General features: G+C 41.2%; 1 protein-coding gene across 1 annotated transcript; it reads right to left on the reverse strand.

Annotated features, from left to right (window-relative positions):
- Window positions 1-5680: 5680 nt before the first annotated feature.
- EAF2 (ELL associated factor 2) lies at window positions 5681-18207 on the reverse strand (the record flags this gene model as incomplete). The annotated part of the gene is made up of 6 exons (XM_079539363.1): window positions 5681-5727; window positions 11020-11286; window positions 14723-14868; window positions 15652-15788; window positions 16611-16705; window positions 18105-18207. The coding sequence occupies 6 exons, from the start codon at window positions 18205-18207 to the stop codon at window positions 5681-5683; spliced, it is 795 nt and encodes a 264-aa protein (XP_079395489.1).
- Window positions 18208-18454: the final 247 nt, after the last annotated feature.

An 18454-nucleotide genomic window follows, 5' to 3' on the forward strand; every position in this document is an offset into this window, starting at 1 on the left:
ACTGTGAAGTAATGTGATATCCAGCCTGGCTTCACCTGTGTCACAGTCTACAGTCTAGTAAATGAATCACCTGTTTCTATTATCTCATCATTTCAACAGAACCACAAACTGGCACAAAACCTCTTAATTTGAAGGGGAAATCTCAATCAGACATTGGCCTTTAAAATGCCGTTGGCTTTAATGAGAACTGGGGGATTCTGTAACACTACTGTAAATATTTGGGTTAAGCCTCTGGTAAAAGCTAAGATTTTTTTTTTTTTTTTTTTTTTTTTTTTTTTCCATGCTTTGTCAGTTGTAGCGAGTCAAATGTAGCAAGGAAATCAGTTAAGAGGTGATTTGTGTGATTTGGCATTTCGGGCTGCATCATCTCCCATGTCTCTATGAGAACTGTGTATGAGGATGTCCATGAGTATTTACTGTAAAAGTTGTGGCAATTGAAAGATGCAGGAAAGGAGGGAGAGGTTGCAAAGTTTACTGGAAACTCAATACATCACGGATCTCAGAAAAGGTACATCCAAGGAGAGGTGAGCTCAAGCTTCATTCTGCTGGTTGTTAAGAGGAAATCATTGTGCAACTGTTTTGCAAGAGCATGGAAACTGGTAGAACAAGATGCACAGCTTGGGAAGTGAAACTAGAGATTAAAGAACAGTTTACGTTGTTGCTGGACCTTAATTACCTTTTTAAGACACTCTGCTTTTTAAACTTTAAACAACAGCATGAAGACGACCTCATCTCCCATAGGGAGACAACCCCCTGTTGTGTGTATGCACACTCATGAGAACAAGACAGGTATGAATTTTCAGGAGACAAACCAAGCTGCACAGAAAAGACAGCATATGGAAGATGAGAGATGGAAAACAGGTTCTGTAACAAGGGCCCCTGTTTAAAGCAAGTCAGGAGAGGTCTCTGTGGCTAACCCACCAGATCTGTGTTGTACATCAACAAAGCTTTCTCTGTTGAATGAAAGGCTCCTTCATCTTCGCCTTAACCTCCATTCCTTCCTTACCACAGCAGAAGGATTTGCTTTTCAGAGAAGGAAAAATCTGAGAACACACTAATTTCTTCTATGGATTCAGAAAACCACAGAAACAACTATAGCCCAAATCTTTGCTGTCCTAACAGGCCAGACCCTTCACTACTGCAGATGTAGCAAAGTTTCTTATGAAAACCCTGTATAAAGTTGGTATACCTTCTTAGGAACTGAATAGGTCTTCCTGCTGACCAAACTCTGAGAGCTGTCTGACATTCAGGAGCTTTTCTTCACCACCAGAGCATGGAAACTGTGAAGTAGAAGTTACAGTAACATTCTTTTAGAGCTTCCACCAGCTCAGTCCATTCCTGCACACAGGTAACTGGTAAGCAGAGAGCTGCCTTCAAATACCCAGGTCATTGTGCATTATTCCTATGCAGGGACAACCAGGATCACTTGGGACAAAACTGCTACCCAGTTAGCCATCAGGTGACCTTGTCACCATAAATTCATTTAATGGGGCAGAACAATAGATGAAGATTTGTGAAGACAGATCTTTTGGTCCCCCCTTCCACGTTTCAGATTTGGTTGGGTATGGATGACTGCCCCCTTATCTAAGTTTGAAGTCTAAACTGGGGAAGAACCCATTATTTCACACTTCACCTTATTTCAGTACATCTCCACCTTCTTTTTTCATATCCCTTATCTCCTCCGAAAAGCAGAAACGTAGATTTTAAGAAATTGCAAAATCCCTTTTTCAAAGCTCTCTCCTTCATTCTTAATTTCACATCATTTCAAAAAGCTGATTTGAGCCCCACATCCTGCCAGACCATCCCTACGTCCTTGCAAGGTTAGTTGAATGACTTCAAAAAATGGTGAGGGAAGGAATCGACATGAAGGCAAGCATTCGGGCTCGGAACCACTATAAGCCATGTCGATCTCTTTCCTTCTCTTGATGCTTCATTTTTGCCCATCCTAGGTGTCCTCATTGCACTGTTTAAGAAGGATGTTCTCAGAAACATTTGTATAGAAATTGCAAAGAAAATCAGAAGCGTTGACCAGAAATGAAGAAATGATTCTATGGCCCAAACCTAAGCAAACTGCTGTCTGAGTTGATCTCTTCATCAGAAACCACTCATGAAAGACTCGACAAATAATAACTCTTAGAAATACTGTTGCTCCTTTCTCAAGATGATTCAGTCTGTTAACACAGGAGCAACTCATTAAAGCCACTTACTCTAAAAAAAAAAAAGCTATCTTCCATTTCCCTCCAAAATAGTTATGTAATAAAGTAATAAACATTGATCTAAAAATTCTGATGGAATAACTGGAGTAGTTCCTGCTTGGACAGCAAAATAATTTCTGAAGATTATTCAGGAAACAAGATCATTGCTTACCACGCAGCTGCATGGACATTATACAGAGCCTGATGTTTATAAGAGCTTCCTAAGGGCACGTTGTAGCACTGCGGCAAGGATCTCAAGAGAGAATTACAGATAGATGTAAAACTACAAGTAAATGGCAATCTCAGTGTAAGCTGTGGAATAGAGCAATGTCAAGGCTGTCCAAAAGAGATCACCTTAGCCTGTCCCACTGCCCCAAGGCAGGGTTCATGGAAAACAAGAGCAGGACAGAGATCTTAAGAAAACTGGAAGCTGTCAGGCAACGTAGCTGCAATTAGCAAGTATATATTATCACCATATCAGAACTTACTACAGTTGAATACTGTGACCAGAAGCAGTTACTAGAAAAACTGTGCACATATCAGGTGCCGTGAGGAGAGGAAGGCTCAGGTGGGCTGTTTCTGCAGTAGCCATAAGGCAGATCAAATTCAGTTTCCTGTTGCACTGGCAGACATTTTTCATTTATCAGTGCGAGTGACATGCAAATATTCCTTAAATCCCAAACACACACAGTGGCTTAGTTAGGTACCTATAAAAACTGCGCTTACTCTTCTGACATATCCATTCTTTAGAGATGCACGCACACATACATGCTACATATCTCTGGATGTAGAGACAAAACTGCCAAAAGCAAGGAGATGGAACCATATGCATTTCAGAAGACTATTTTGAAAGAGGCTTTCAGAGGCTGTAGGGACAGTGTTGCAGATAATGATTTCATTCATCACTAGTTAATGCAACAGAAATAAAAATGACTTCAAAGGAGAGGGAAAGAATTTTCAAGTCAGGGCCTATGGAAAAAAAAAAAAAAAAAAAAAAAAATCCAAGACCAAAAAAGCCCTAAACTGATTTCCTGCTGCAAGAATACCTCTTATGCTTCCAGATCTCAGTGCAACCACTTTCTCACTTCTGCCATTTGGTAACACAAGGAAGAGTCACAGGTAGCTCAGCCTGCTCAGGAGAGCACACAAAGCGAGTCAGAGGAGCAAATGCCCCAAGAAGGTCACAAATGAGGCCTAAGCCAATCTCCTCTGTAGAACAAAAGATCCAAGCAAGCTCTTTAGGTTGCTTGCCAAAGCCTGACACTAACATAGAGAAGGGGAGCGATTCTGCATACGTTTGAACTGCATCCAGCACATAGCACCATTTTCTTCACACATTCAAGGTCTGTTATCTTTTTCCACTTATCTCAATAGGAACTCTGTTCCAGAATCTTATCTCCTGGGCTGATATTTAAAGGGAGCCTTTCATGAATTATCACGACTGTGCATTTGACAGAATACACCCATTTAAGTCACATATTTATACTGGGGTGTGACTGACTCACCTCTAACCACTCTATACTAAGTGATGTACAAAAGCTTAATGAGGGCTCTTCCCGTTCTAGAAAGCTTCTAACACGAAGATCAAAACCTAAAGATAGTGCAGGCTTAGTTACAGTCCTGAGACTCAAGAACTTGGAAAGCTGCTTTACCTGCAGAGCTATATTTAAGCACCCGTGTACATGTGAATACAATTATACATCAAACACAAGCAGGCTGCACTTGCAGTGGTTTTTTGTTGTTCATTTTCCTCTGAAGGATGAATGATTATAATTTAGAAATGTAAACACTTACCCATAATTTGGATCCTAGCCTAGTCAGCACTGCCATACAGCTGCTCAATCCCATATGCCCTAAATGCACGTTTCTTCAGAAAAAAAAAAAAAAAACAACACAAAAACCAGAAAAATTAGCATTGGCCTGAAGGGAGGCTTTGATGCAAACCATTAGGGGTGCGGTGGGGTGTGGGGAAGCCAAAAAGAGGACATTTCATTTTAGGACACTGCTTTAATACAATTACAGATTAGCAGTCACAGCTCAGGTCCTCCCATCATCATAGAAACCTCACGAGCAGCAGGTGCCAAGAACAAAGTAGCCTGCTAAAGTTCTGACAGCAAGCGTTATAGCTCATCAGAGAGCTCAATACCTTTGAAAAAGTCTTCATTTACATTGCATCCTGTCTTAAAATTGCTCATTAACCTTTTCTTCTCAAAGATCTGTTTAATCACAGTCATTAACATGAGGGTTTTTGTTTTTTTTTTTTAAACTTTTAGTATAAGCAGAAAACTGTTTTGTCTTATGATCCCATCTTTAGAAAGGCGAAACACTAGAAAGCTGTTATCTGGTGTAGATCACAGCCAAGTGCCATAGTCTGGGGGCAGAGAGCTAAGCAGACACCTTTTCTTCTCTAGTACAGTATGGTTTAGCAACTGCATTTGGATGCAATCTCTTACATACATTCACCTGTCCCTGGCATTGCTGTAAACTTACAACGCTCTCTTAAGAGCTTTGCTGCCTCAATGCATACAAAAGCAACAAATGCACAGGTCTTGCATGCTGGATGGGGATTACATATTAGTTATAAAGAAATAGAAAGCAGGAAAATGGCATCATCCTTTCAATGGCACAACTACGGTAAGTAGAAGGTGAAAACAGAAGCAGACAATAAAATGATAAATATTGCTTTATTAAATTACTTTTATACCCCTACAAAGAAAATTTTTGATTTCCATTACAGAATTAAATGAAGAAAATTCCTTGCTGTCTTTGCAGTTATCTAAATTTAGATACAAAAAGGTTGTAAAAAGACCAGCCTATTCAAGTTGCATAAAAAAGGCAGAGAATAGACAAGTTCCCTCAGGAATCTTGAGGCTCAGAATATAAAGTCCTATAAAACAATGAAATTAGGAATTCAGCAATGTGTTGAACAATTGTAAACTGTAACTGCGCAAGTGGACCACATGATTCAGCAGTTTCCTTAAAGGTATAATCTGTGAACTGAACAAAAAGCATTGCTGACACAGCAGACCTCATTAAGTTACTCTCCCTTTTATACCCTCCAAGTTTAAGCTGTGAGATCAGCATCCAACATTTAAATGATAGAAAGGAAACTTGCCTCCATAAATATCAGAAATTTCTCCATCCTATAACTATTTATATAAAGTAGCTAGCTGTTACAAATCTGTTACAAATCATTTTCAAGTAACACAGGTGGCTGAGGCAAAACAATTAAAATCAGATCATATACAATTTTACTGTAAATACAGTAATTTGAAAGGTAAACACATAACCATAGCACTGACAATATATCAGTGCTGCCGTATTGTGGACTCGATGTGTCAGTAGAAAATTAGGATGCCTTTATTATCAAAAATTAAGGACATTCATTCCAGTCTCTGGTAATCTAATCTTAGTGCAAAACAGATGCTAAGACATATTTAGCAAAAAAAAAAAAAAAAAGTGATACATTAAGGCCAAAGATTTGTTCAGTCATCACTATCGCTTCCAGATTCACTCAGCTGCAAGTCATTTCCTAAAAGAGACAGAGTCATCATATTAGTCATCTTCAAGGAAATCTCTTTCAAGATTTTCCCCTTTCCCAATTCCAGGCTCACAACCCACTTGATATTAGTTTCTACGTAAGCAAAGAAGCCAACTCTTCTGTGACAGAACCACAGAGACCACATTTCTGCAATTTTAAAATCTTAGCAGGAGAGCCATTAGCTTATTAGTCATGAAAGCATTTACTATTACAGGATCACAACAGCTGACACCTATCTTTGCCACCCACATTTTCATGCTTCATAAATGGGAAAGCTGCTAGCAAATGCAGTTTTGTGAAAAACAAGTTGTAGGGTTTTTTTTCTTCTCAATCAACATTTGAATGCACTCAGCTGTACTTGAAAACAAAGCCATGTCTCAATCAAGAACAGCAGTCCTTTGATGTACCTTTTAAAGATGTATCAGTGACCTACTATTTCAAACAGGTTTTGGAACAAAGTGAACAAACAAACCATCAAAAGCAATTTCACACAGCACTTTAATTTGGAAGCTATATATGTATTTCAAAATGGGAAATTAAGAACAGAGACTACACGGTGCTTGCAATGAACGTCCATAAGCTTATGGAATGGGAGGGAAGGAATCAGAGAACACTAACAACAAAAACAAATGCAGCAGTGTGTTATAAAGGATCGGTACCATATCAGCAGCACCCCATTTTTTTTTTTATTAAGAATCTCTTCCAGCTAGTATGATTTTCTTCACACCTCTGTTGCCAAACAGCCATAAAAAATTAAAAATGCATCTCTCACATTGTTTAGAAATGAACTAAAAAGCACAGAGAATGACTGAGAGAATGACTGAAACACAGTAGGCACAGTATTTTCACGTTCTTTCACCCTCCACAGATCACTTTGGCAGATAGATAAGAGTAACCTCAATAGGGTAAAACCAGCAAGACACTCAGATCATATGTTTTGTTATGAGGCATAACATTTTTGCTAGAATGCTGACATCTTTAACATGGCTGCATTTAGCCTTCCTCTATTTTCCACTATGTCATCACTACAGCTTAGGAAGCGTGGTATAGGATTCTCTGCAACAAAGCAGAAAACACTGTTTATATAAGACAAGAATAGCACAGATGGATATTTTCAGCAACCTTTAAAGTACTGTTGTAGTCATTTCTCCAATTCTAAAGAGAATATTTACAGCCACATCATTTATAACGTTTAAAAAGCAATTTTTAAAGAAAATGTAATCTGTCAGAAATTATTCAGCACAATATATTAACCTGAAAAACAATATTTCATTATGGCATTAGCAAATTAAACTCAAGCATTTATCACTCAAAGGAAAACAATCAAAGAGTTCTTGGAAATCTGAATCCTATTATGCACTACCTACTTGGAGAGATGGCTGCAGTAAGAACAAGAAGATAACCTTCCAAATAATGACTCCTGCAGCCTTCAGAAGTTATTTCAACACAGTTAATAGAAATTACACAAACTGAATAACACCAGCCAGAAATACCAATGCTTGTGAAAACCAGCAGATGGGAAAAGCAAGGACTCCAAGTTCCAGAGTCACAAGTAATACATTTGGATATATTTCAGGGAAAACTCTCTGGCCCATCTTTCTAACTCTGCTTCTAAAAGGATTTTGCCATCAGAAAGATGGCAAAATAACAGAGACTAGAGTTAGTAGTTTTTGGATAGGTTTGTGCAAGAATGGAAGCTTCATTCATCAGGACTCTGAAGAACCATCTACAGTCAGCCGTACTGTTGCAGACAGTAATAAAGTGGGAGAAAAATAGGGAATTCAGTCTTCCACAGTGCCAGTGCTTACCAGTAACGTTAAACAAATGAAATAGATTACCCTGCAAATCATGACACTTCTTAAACTTTCAGATCTGTGGCTATAATACATTTGAATTCATGCAAGAAGTTATTTGGAACAGGGAAACTCATAAGAGCGCCTGCGCTTCATAGATCATAGTTGGTTCACCAACACCGAACAAATACAAGGAAAAGTATTTCATGACTGGCTGCTGTACCAGCACCAAAAAGAATCTAGAGAACTGAAGTTGTGTTGAAAGCCAAACACACGAGACACTGCCCCAGTATAGCCAGTGTACTGATTTTTCCTAGAAAATTAGACTTCGTAAATGAGAGTTATGCTAAGCAAGTAAACATAAAGCAACATATGTTCAAATATTTGTAAAGAGATTAACTAGTGTCAGCACTTACAAGCTTTGTCATAAGGCAAGTTGCGAGCTTAGATCAGCTTATGAAGGGAGAAAGAGAAAGAAGCAGGATGTGAGCCTTGCTGCTGAGGGTAAGGAGGCAGCTTTGAGCTCTTGATTCCTGAGAAGGTAAATTATTTCTGATAGAAGTATTTTGTTACCATGCTCCTGTCTTCCAAGTTCCACAAAACCTCAACTGTATGATTTATACACCTAAGATGAAACCTCTCTCTAACCCTGTCCCCAAACTTCTACCTGCAGTCAGCAAGCCAAAGAAAACTTCACTAATTACTAATCACAGCCTTGATTCTGCAGAGGCACACAAAACTAGTCACGCACATGCATGATCAAACCTCAAAACAGGATTAGACAAGCAAACTATTTGTTTGTGCTGACATTTGTTGCTTCAGTGTTTTATTTTTGAAAAACATTCGAGGTGGAAGAAATGACTGTGCAGGACCCCAACAGAGAAATCCTGCCACTCAAGCTAGAACCACGTGCTATTCATTTAGCATCTCCAGGTTTCACTGTTATTTACCCTCTCCTGCCAAATTTCCTCACCAAGGGAGCTGGAGGAAACACATTCTCCTTCAAAATGACTTTCTTAATCTTTGTCTAGTTGCAGTGTATTTCAAACATTAACAGTACTCAAGTGAGCTATGGAATCAAGAATTAAATAGAACTGGGATCCTCACAGAATCAGGTTGGAAAGGAGTTTAAAGATCAGGCAGTTCCAATCCCTCTGCACAGGGCATGACTGCCACCCACCAGTTCATACTGCCCAAGTCCCCATCCAAGCTGGCCTTGAATATCTTCAGGGACAGGACATCCACAGCTTCTCCGGACAACCTGTTCAGCCTACAAAAGAGGAAACTGAAGGGAGACCTCATCACAGCCTACAGCTTTCTTAAGAGTGGAAGAGGAAGGGCAGACACTGATCTCCTCTTCGTGGCGACCAAGGATAGGCTCCAAAGTAGCAGCATGAAGTGGCAACGGGATATTCAGGTTAGATATCAGGAAAGGTTCTTCACCATGAGGTGTTCAGACACTGGAACATCCTGCCCAGGGAAGCTGTCTTGGCACTGAGCTTGACAGAGTTCAAGAAGTGTCTGGATAACACTCTCTGGCAGTCTGATTTTTTGAGGCCTTGCCTAGAGCCAGGAGTTAGATTAAATAATCCTTATAGGTACCTTCTAACTTAGGATATTCTATGATTCTAACATCCACAAGTACTTCTCCTCAGGACTGCTTCCAGTGCATTCTCCACACAGCCTATGTTTGTCCTGGAGATTACATTGATCAACATGCAGAACTTCATGAGGTTTTCACAAGCCCACCACAAAAGCCTGTCAAGGTCATTCTGGATGGCATCCCTTCTCTTCAGGGTGTTGACTGCACCACTTAGCTTGGCATCATCAGCAAACTTGCCAAGAATGCACTTGATCCCACTGTCCATGACACTGACAAATGTTAAACAGCATCAGTCTTAATATCAGTACCTGAGGAACATTACTTGTCACTGGTCTCCACTTGAACAGAGAGCTGCTGGCCACAACTCTGGTTGTGATCATCCAGCTAATTTCTTATCTACCAAGAAAGTCTTCTGTCAAATTCAGGTCTCTCCAATTTAGAGCTAAGCTAAATAGCTACGCAAGCTAGTTAAGCCCGAGGCTTGATGCTACAAAACAGAAGGTTTCACCTGTCTACATAGTTCTCAGGCATTAAGTCATCAACTTCCTCTGCAATGGCTTTGATGTTGTCATGTTTCAAGCAGCATTTTCTCACTATGATTGTTGGAACTAGTAGAGTTAGCCACCTGTACTCTTTAGAGTGTTTCTCAGTGGAAGTTTGGCCAGCTGGGATTCTGTCAAGGAGGAGGAGCTTCATCACATTTTCATAGGAGCTTTAAATAAAGCACGAAGAATGGTAAATCTCATTTGTGAATGAGGGTTGAAATAAATGGCACCTTTTGAAGTCACACAAATTACAAAGATGTTGTTTTCTACATTGACAGTAAAATGCAGACAGCATTTAGTTCTTGGCACATGAAGTCACAAGACTTTTCCATCTGATCTCATCTCTGATAACAAAGTAACCACAGATATTTAAATATTTAAATACTTGCTACAAAAAAAAACCAGAAACAAACAAAAAAACAATCACCAAACCTGTTCATGTTATCTATTAGGTGTTGAAACAAAAGTAGGCCTGCCAGAGTCTGAAATTTCAATAGAACCACTTTACACATAAATGATATGCCTTAAAGATCTTGGGCAGTACAGTAGGGTTTCACAGAAATCTCTTCACATTGTGAGCCTGCAGTTAAACACCTAATTAAAAAAACATACTTGTTTTCAAACAGCTGAACATTTACAACTCCAATGTCTGAATGCTCCTGCTTATTTAGGTAGCAAACTTGAGACTCTACCTACTGATTTTTCCCCCCTCCTCTGACCAAAATGTCCTTCTTGGATGACACTCATCAACACATTCCAAGTTGTGCAGCAATTCTTCAACCACCTGTTGAAGAACACAGCAGCAGCTACTCTTCAAATAACGTTTTCAGTTGGTTGGATTGGTGGAATAAGACAGTATCACCTGAAAATAAACAACTGCCCTTCTTATATGCAGAGGAGAGTTTTGCCACGCTGTCCAGCTGGGCCAGTGCCATGAATAACAGTAACTGAAGTAGCTAAGAATATGCCATCTTTTCCGTAATTCCAAGTATTGTCAGTGTGGTATCTTTCCCATAGTTCTAACCAAGAAATTACATGTTTTGGAAGTACCCTTTAAGTTCAACTACTTTCATTACAAAATTGCTGTTCTGCAGTCTCAACGTATAGAACTGGGAGGAAGCCAGAACAGCTTAGAACTGCACCAGCTTTAATTTAGTACCTCTTGGGACCGAAAGCCTTCTAGTCTAGCATCTAATTCAGACCTTGGCTGAACAATCAAACCTTAGCATTGCTTCCCACAGTTTTAATTAAAACAGAGACATACTTGAAAACAATATGGTTTCCTTTCAGAATCTTGATGTCTGGAATTGCATACTAAGAAAAGAACAGTCTTTGTACTTACGTAGTGTATTCATCATATGACCACTGTTCTCCTGGGATCTGTTATGACTGGCATCTTTGTCAGGAAGAGCCTGATGTGATATGGCAGACAAGGCAGGCTGTGGCTGCAGATATGGCATTGACATTGGAAGAGAGGGCCTTGCTTCCTCATCTTCAGACTCACTGGAACTATTTTCACTGCTTGATGAGGAGGAGGAAGAACTTTTGGAGTCAGATGAACTGTCAGAACTACTCAGCTGGTCCATGATGCTGGCTTCTGCCTTTAGTTCTGCAAAAAATATGTTTCTCAATTTACATTACCATAGTTGATGTATAAGAAGGACAAAGAAAATCATCATTAAAAAAAATCAGGTACACAAATCAACATGTTACTGAGAGAAAAAAAACAGAAAATCTCAGAACAAAGAAAAGAGTATAAGCAAACACCTGGTTTGTCATGTGGCTTTCCTCTCCCAGAGCTTGGGCAGTATTTCCCTTTTCAAGTCAAGCTTTAGAACAAGGGTAACTGTGAACCCAAATGTGAACCCCATATTAATGTATATAAATGTATACCCCACAGGGTAATGCATCCCACATAACCTTTAATTTCTGCGACTAGCTAGTCTTATATTTTCCCTAGCTCTCTGAAGATGTCTTTCCCTGATTAAAAGCTGCAGTTAAAAATCACATAAGTTAGCAGCAAAATGTCAGTAACTGCACTCGAAATACCTTCCAGCAGTTCAGCAATGCAACCAACATGCACACAGACAATGTGACATTTTGATGAAAATTAAGTTAAACACACAAAATGTCCAAAGGAACCATCTACAGTTTCACATTAGGATCATTTCATCAAATCCTTGTTTGCTTGTTTGCCTTGTTCTCCTTATAGACTTGGAGAAAAAAGAAAAAAGCTAGAGCAACAAGAAGGAGACAAGAAAGACTTGAAGTTAACAAATTAATCTTGTATTTTTGGCTAAATGACTCACCTGAATATAATATTTAGAATGGTATGACTGGAAAGATTGTGTTACAAAGTTTGCATTTTTGATAAATAACAGCTAAAGTTCACCACTGAGGAAACTAAAATTTGCAGAGTACACATAATAATTAGGCAAAAAAGAGGTGCTGCTGAAGTGAGAAGTCTGAAACAGACCGCTGAACCACACTGGATGGAGATCTTATGCATCAACTTGAGGAGTAACCCAGAGGGCAAAAGTTCACCATCACACAAGGTTGTAACTATACAGCCATTTGCTATGGTGGTCTTACAAGTACTTGGAGTACTTCAGGAGCAGCTTTGATATGGCAGACATGAGATGCATGTAAGGGAGGTAGCTCATCTTATTTCACATTCATCTAGTATGGAAGAACATATTGAAGATGAAAGTGATCAAAAAGAAAGATTGTTCGAGACTTAATCAAATCAAGAAGGGAGAACAAAAGAATAAGCTTAAACACAAACTTCCATGAATGCTTCCAATCCTTCATTATCAAAGGTCAGTCCAAAGGAAAAGGTGTTTTGGCCAGTCAAACTTATCAAAGGCCAGCCTAAAGGAAAAAAGGCACTCAGGAAAGCTGGCAGTTCCTGAAATAGCATGGCTATGACTGCAAGGGCAAACTAACTCAATGCCAAGGAAGATTAGAAAGTACACTAAAAGACCACGTTGGCTATCTGACTCAAACATAAGGAAAAAAAAAAAAAAAAAGGTTAAAAAATTGGAAGCATCCTGCAGCTAAGGGCAAGCACAACATCAGCATAGAAATAAGCCATAAAGTCCACGGCAAAATTTAAAAAGCAGCTAGAAGAAAGATCACGATGATACTTCAAAATAATTCTAGAGAAGGAAGGCCAAGGACTGATCTACCACCCATCTGAGGTTGTAAGCTAACCAAGACACAGCACTCAAGTTCTATGCACTTAATGCCTCTTCCTCCCTGCTCTAACCTATGACTACAGATTTAAAAAAATCTAAGTTAACAGCACCAAACACTGATGAACGAGAACTTTGCCTTGAATTCTGAAACAACTGAATTTAAAAAAAAGCAGAGGGAGAAGGGCTATACCTACATTGGAGGAATAAAGAGACCTTCCTCCTGCCCCAGAAAATGAAGATAGTAACAAGTTCAAAGTAGTGTACTTAAACAGGAATAGTCAGTTACACAACCACAGGATGAGGAATGATTAAGCAGGCAACACTTTGGAAGAGCCTGTTACAGTGGATCACTAAACACAGTTCTACTGTATCGTGCTGCAGCAGAATTGACAAGCATCACACTGAGGTGAGATCCTATCTGGTCTTCTCATATGAAGAAAGTGCCAGTAAGCCAGCCTTCTTGCTCAGAGCAGCAGGGCTAAAACCTCAGCTGAAACACTAACTGGTTTTTGGCACCACACTTCAGGAAATTTTTAAACTAGTTGGAAGATAGCTAGAGGAGAGTGACAATGAATTAGAGATATAGAAATCTTCTACAAAAGAATGAACCAGATGGCATCATTTTGAAGAAAGAATGAGCAAGGCACAGCAGTTTTTTGAGTACATTAAGGGCTACTTAAAAAAGTAGAGTAGTCTGGTCTGTACTTACATGATGAATATAAACCATAAGGAAAACAAAGCCCTCGAATAAACTGCCAAGGAGAACTCAAAATCCACGACCAGAGAACTTAGTAAAAAAAAAAAAAGTAGTAAAAAAAATAATCAGAAATCCGACTTTAGGACAGAAGGATGGGCTGGATAACCTTAAGAGGTCCCTTCCCGCCCTGTTCCTCAATTATTCTGCATTTTCTTAAGTAGCACTCAAAATTGGATTGGCAGTACAAAACAGTCTGATGTATTTTGGCAGCCACTTAGGTATCTTGCAATATGTTCAACACTCCCACTCCCCAAAAAAAACAGAGCACCAAGAAAAAGCATTATTTCATTTGCTGCACTCAGGCTTTCCTTAATCTTTGCAACTCCAGCTCTATTCTAATACTGTTCCGTAGTGTAAAAAGTTCTGGTCAGAGTTTAAACCCAAAATAATTTAAAAAAAAAATCTTCATAGTGACATCTGAAAATCCTATTTGAAGGAATTTAGAACATCTTTGGAGATAGACATCAACTCTGATTGAAACTGTCACCTGTCAGTATTTCTGTAGCAAGTAATTACTACCTGCCATTTTCTCTGCCCTCCAAAAGGTAGTAAGGCCTGCCTCTACACAAAATACATGTCTCACCAAACCAGTGCCTCAAGAACACAGCACAGAGCACTGTTCAAGAGATGAGTTGTGCAGGCACTTGCTGTATTTTTTTCTCCCCGCTTGAATGTCACCTTTCACAAGTCTCGTCTGGGAATTCAAAAATTGACTTGTAATGCACTGCAAACTACACGTCTGCAGAACACAGAGAAACAGTTCTGAAGAAGCAGTTGTGTCAACATGGGAAACGACTATGCTGGTTGCAGTACCACAATACAGTCTACTTTCTGCTTGATTAAAGAAGCAGCATGAGGGGAAAAAAAAAAAAAAAAAAATCAGTAAAAGCAGTATAACTTGTGAGATTAAGCCTAATGATTCACCTGATTTTAAGGTTAAGTTTCAAATACTGCTTTGCTACCACTTGAACCAAAGCATGGGGGTAAAGTGCTTGCAAGATCAGACTTCTGGAGTCAATCTCAAACTAAAACACACTCTGCTTTTAAAAAAATCTTATTTAAGAGCAAAGTTTCTAAGCAGTGGAGTTTACCTCGTTCAATGTCATCCATAGGGGAGGATGGAAACATCTTGTCTTTTGGTGGGGAATTTTTAATGTTGTTTGGAGTCTTAGTTGAGTTTCGGATTTGCTGCTGTTGCTGTTCTATACGAGACTGAACCTTACTGCTTCCTTCAGCTCTGTTTAAAAAGAATAAAACTGTCACTGTTTAGAAGACAGGATACCAGATAGAAGACAGGAATACAGGGGATGCTATAACTCAACTTATGGAATTATTTGCCATATCTTCCTAACATAATTACATTATTTTATAAACATTTATAAATACATAATTACATTTATTTTATAAACATAATTACACTTACAGGTACATGAATTAATCTTATTAGCATATAATTAGATATGGATGTAATACATATATATATTAAATACACTGCCAGTAAGTTTTGTATTCTTTGTTAGTTGACTTGTTATAGTATCTGGCTACTGAAGATCACTCACTAATAACTGCTGAAAGTTCTGAAGGTTCAGCAGTACAAAAGAACACAAACTTGGTATGGGAAAAACAAGTCACAGCTGCAACTGAAACCAGAACAGATATTTTGTCTGTTTTCTCATTTAGAAGTCAGAAGACATTATGCAAAGTACTTTCCAAAGAGATTTGCCCTCCCCTATATCCTTTAGATAGTAGTTGCCACCTCTTAACAATGTGCCACTTCTTAGTTAAAATAAAGCAGAGGAAAAACAACTTTTCTATGATTTCTGCTGGTCAAGACTCAGAAGCCACAAAGCAAAGTTGGTGTGTTGAGATCATGGGCTTTTCACTCTACTGAACAAGACCAAAGACTTTCTAAATACAAAGTTATGATAAAAATAGTAATGGGCTGAAGCATATCTCAATTTCAACTCTAACAAATAGATTTTCTTAACGAGAACAGCTGTTCATCTTGTAAATTACCCACCTGATTTTCTTCACAGTGATGTTGCTACTAAGTTTCTCTAGGCGACATTCTCCAGTGTCATGATTGATAATTAAGATACATTCCTTTAGGTAAGGCTTCTTGGAGCCCTTGAACACTGTCACTGGTGGAGTGGAGCCCTGGTAAACCAGAAGAGTCCAGCAAATGTTACTATGTAGTACTTTTTCTTCTTAAGAACAGCAAACAATCCATCACAAACATGACAAATTCATTATAAGCAATCATTTCTAGCTTTGAGAAATGCTATTGGTTATTTCAAATCAGACTCAACCATGACCAAAAGCAGCTGGTGACTGACTGAAGGGAATTCCATCTTTAGCATTTAATCAGTTTCAAACTTATTTCCAGATCACAGCATATTTACTGTAGGACTCCTTTTACCAAAAGGGGTTTCAGTAACCAATAAGCAGAGCAGTAAAGCATGGCAGGTAGTAAATTTTCCCTTTCCAGTCTTTCCTGCTTTAGAACTGTGCTACTGCAGTAAATACCAAGGGGAAACTCACACTGCCAACATCCACATAAAGCTTTTCAGCGTATGCAACACTTCAGGGTCATCCTACAACTTATTTCCAATTCAGCGAATACACTTAAAGCTACAGCACAGCTGTTTAACCTTTAGATCATCTGCAGTTTTACACATTAGAACAACTGGTTTTGAACTCCAAAAATTCCACAAGCAGCTCTGAAGCAGCATTAAAACTTTGTATACTCCTATATTCAACAAATTTTTATGATAATAAACCATAAGAGATAATTATGGGTGACCAAGGCCAGGCTGGTTGGGGCACCAGGCAGCCTAATCTAATGGTTGGTGACTCTATCCACAGCAGGTGGGTGGAACTGGAGAGACTAAGTCCCTTCCAATCCAAAACATTCTGTGATTCTACAACAGCAAAATACACCATCCCATGTGCCTGCCACTCTTCAGCCATCCCCCTCACCTCAATATTCGGCAGTGTTATCGTCACCTGTTCACCTTTGCCAACTTCAAGGTCTCCTTCACAAGCGGTATCAATAGATGCAGGCTTAAAGTCATCTAAAAATAAGATGAAACTGGATTATTTCCGGGCTTTTCAGGAGCCTTCTAATCCTAGACATGCTCTGAATATCATTTCCACTGGAGACTATTATGCCATGACCTTTTTTGCTGGCATATCACCTGCTGTTCCCTGACCAGATCAGTAAATTAGCAGAATTCAAAGTCAAGCCTCTTTTCTCCATATTCGACTTAAACGTTAACACCTTTCAGATAAAATTTAGGAAGCACTGTTAGGTGCTAAAGGATAGGAGACTGGATGCGTTAGACTTCAAAGGAAAATAACTTCAATTAAATACTTCCAGAAAGGCAACAAACAGCTTTTGAAAGCCCCTGGGAAGTGATTGTCCCTCTCTGCTCAGCTCTCGCGAGGCCCCACCTGAAGCCGGCATTCAGCTGAGGCCCCCAGCAAAGAAGGGCACAGACCTGTTGGAGCACGTCTGGGGGGCTGTGAGATGTTAGGGGGAAATTCTTTGTGCTGCAGCGCGTGTGGGTTTGAGTCTTGGGCCCCCACACAGCGTGCTGCTGGGGAACAGCCTTGCTACGGGACCCTGAGAAGCGCTCCGTGCTCACAGCCCAGGGCTGCAGAATCCCCTGAGCTGGCAGAATCGAGCATAGCAGTTCCAGAGCTTCTAAACAGGAACGAGGAGAGATATTTGCTTTAAGCTACAGCCAGCGGGCAGTTCAAACCGAGAGACTTCAGCGCCCATAAGCTGACTTCTGAACTTCAGTGGCAGCCGGCAGCTGCGCTCCCTTTCAGTCATTTGCTAACCAGCTCCTCAGGTGTCAGAGCGATCTCCGCGCGCAGCGGCGATGAGCGCGCCAGTTCCTATGGCTCATTCGTTGGAAAGGAAAAGAGATTTCAAAACAGATTTCAGAACAAATAATCACATTACTGCAGTCAGCGAAAAGCGAGAATGGCGGGAAGCACCCGGCACAGTTTCAGAACGAGGGCTCATTTCAGCACAGTTGCCCACGCGCCGTGCTCCCCTCCCGGCGTGCGGCCCCGAGGGGAGCGCGTGAGCGAACGGGGCAGCGCTCGGAGCCGCCGGCCCGGCCTCGTATCAGCCCCAGGACGGCCGCCTCCGAGCTACCGCGAGGGCACGGCTCTCCGGGCAGCGGCCGCGACGAACGCCGCCCGTAACCTTTGATGCCGAATTGCGCTCGGCACCTGAAAACGAAGCGCGAGAGGGCAGAGCTCGAGCCCTGCGCTCGGGGACCGCCCGGCTGCAGGCAGAGCCGCCCGGGCCGGGCCCTTCCCCCCCCCCCTCCAAGCCAGGGACGGAGGCGCCGCGGGCCGCGTGAGCTCCTCTGGGTCCGGCCCCGCGCCAAGCCGGAGCCTGGAGCCCGGCACCTGGAGCCCGGCACCTGCCGCCCCCCCGCACGCCCCCCAGCTCACAGCGCACGGTATGGAAGGCGCAGCGCGGCTGCTTCTCGAAGGTCTCGCCCAGCTGCAGCACCCGCTCCTTGGGCTCGACGAGCGGCGGGGCCATCCCGTTCATGGCGGCGCGCGCCGCACACCTCACACCATGACCCGCCCGGGCGGCCCCCGCCGCTACCGCCGCCACCGCACATCCCTCACGCCGCGGGGGCGGTGCCGTGCCGGACACGCCCGCTCGGCCCCTCAGCCTCTGGCCACGCCCACACCCACAGGCCACGCCCCCGCATCGACGTGCTGCTCGGCACCGCCCTCGTAGCCCCGCCCCCTTCGCCGTGCGTCACCGAGCAGCGTAAGCGCGGATTGGGCGC

Source organism: Tetrao urogallus, assembly GCF_951394365.1.
Source record: "Tetrao urogallus genome assembly, chromosome: 8".
NCBI lineage: Eukaryota > Metazoa > Chordata > Aves > Galliformes > Phasianidae > Tetrao > Tetrao urogallus.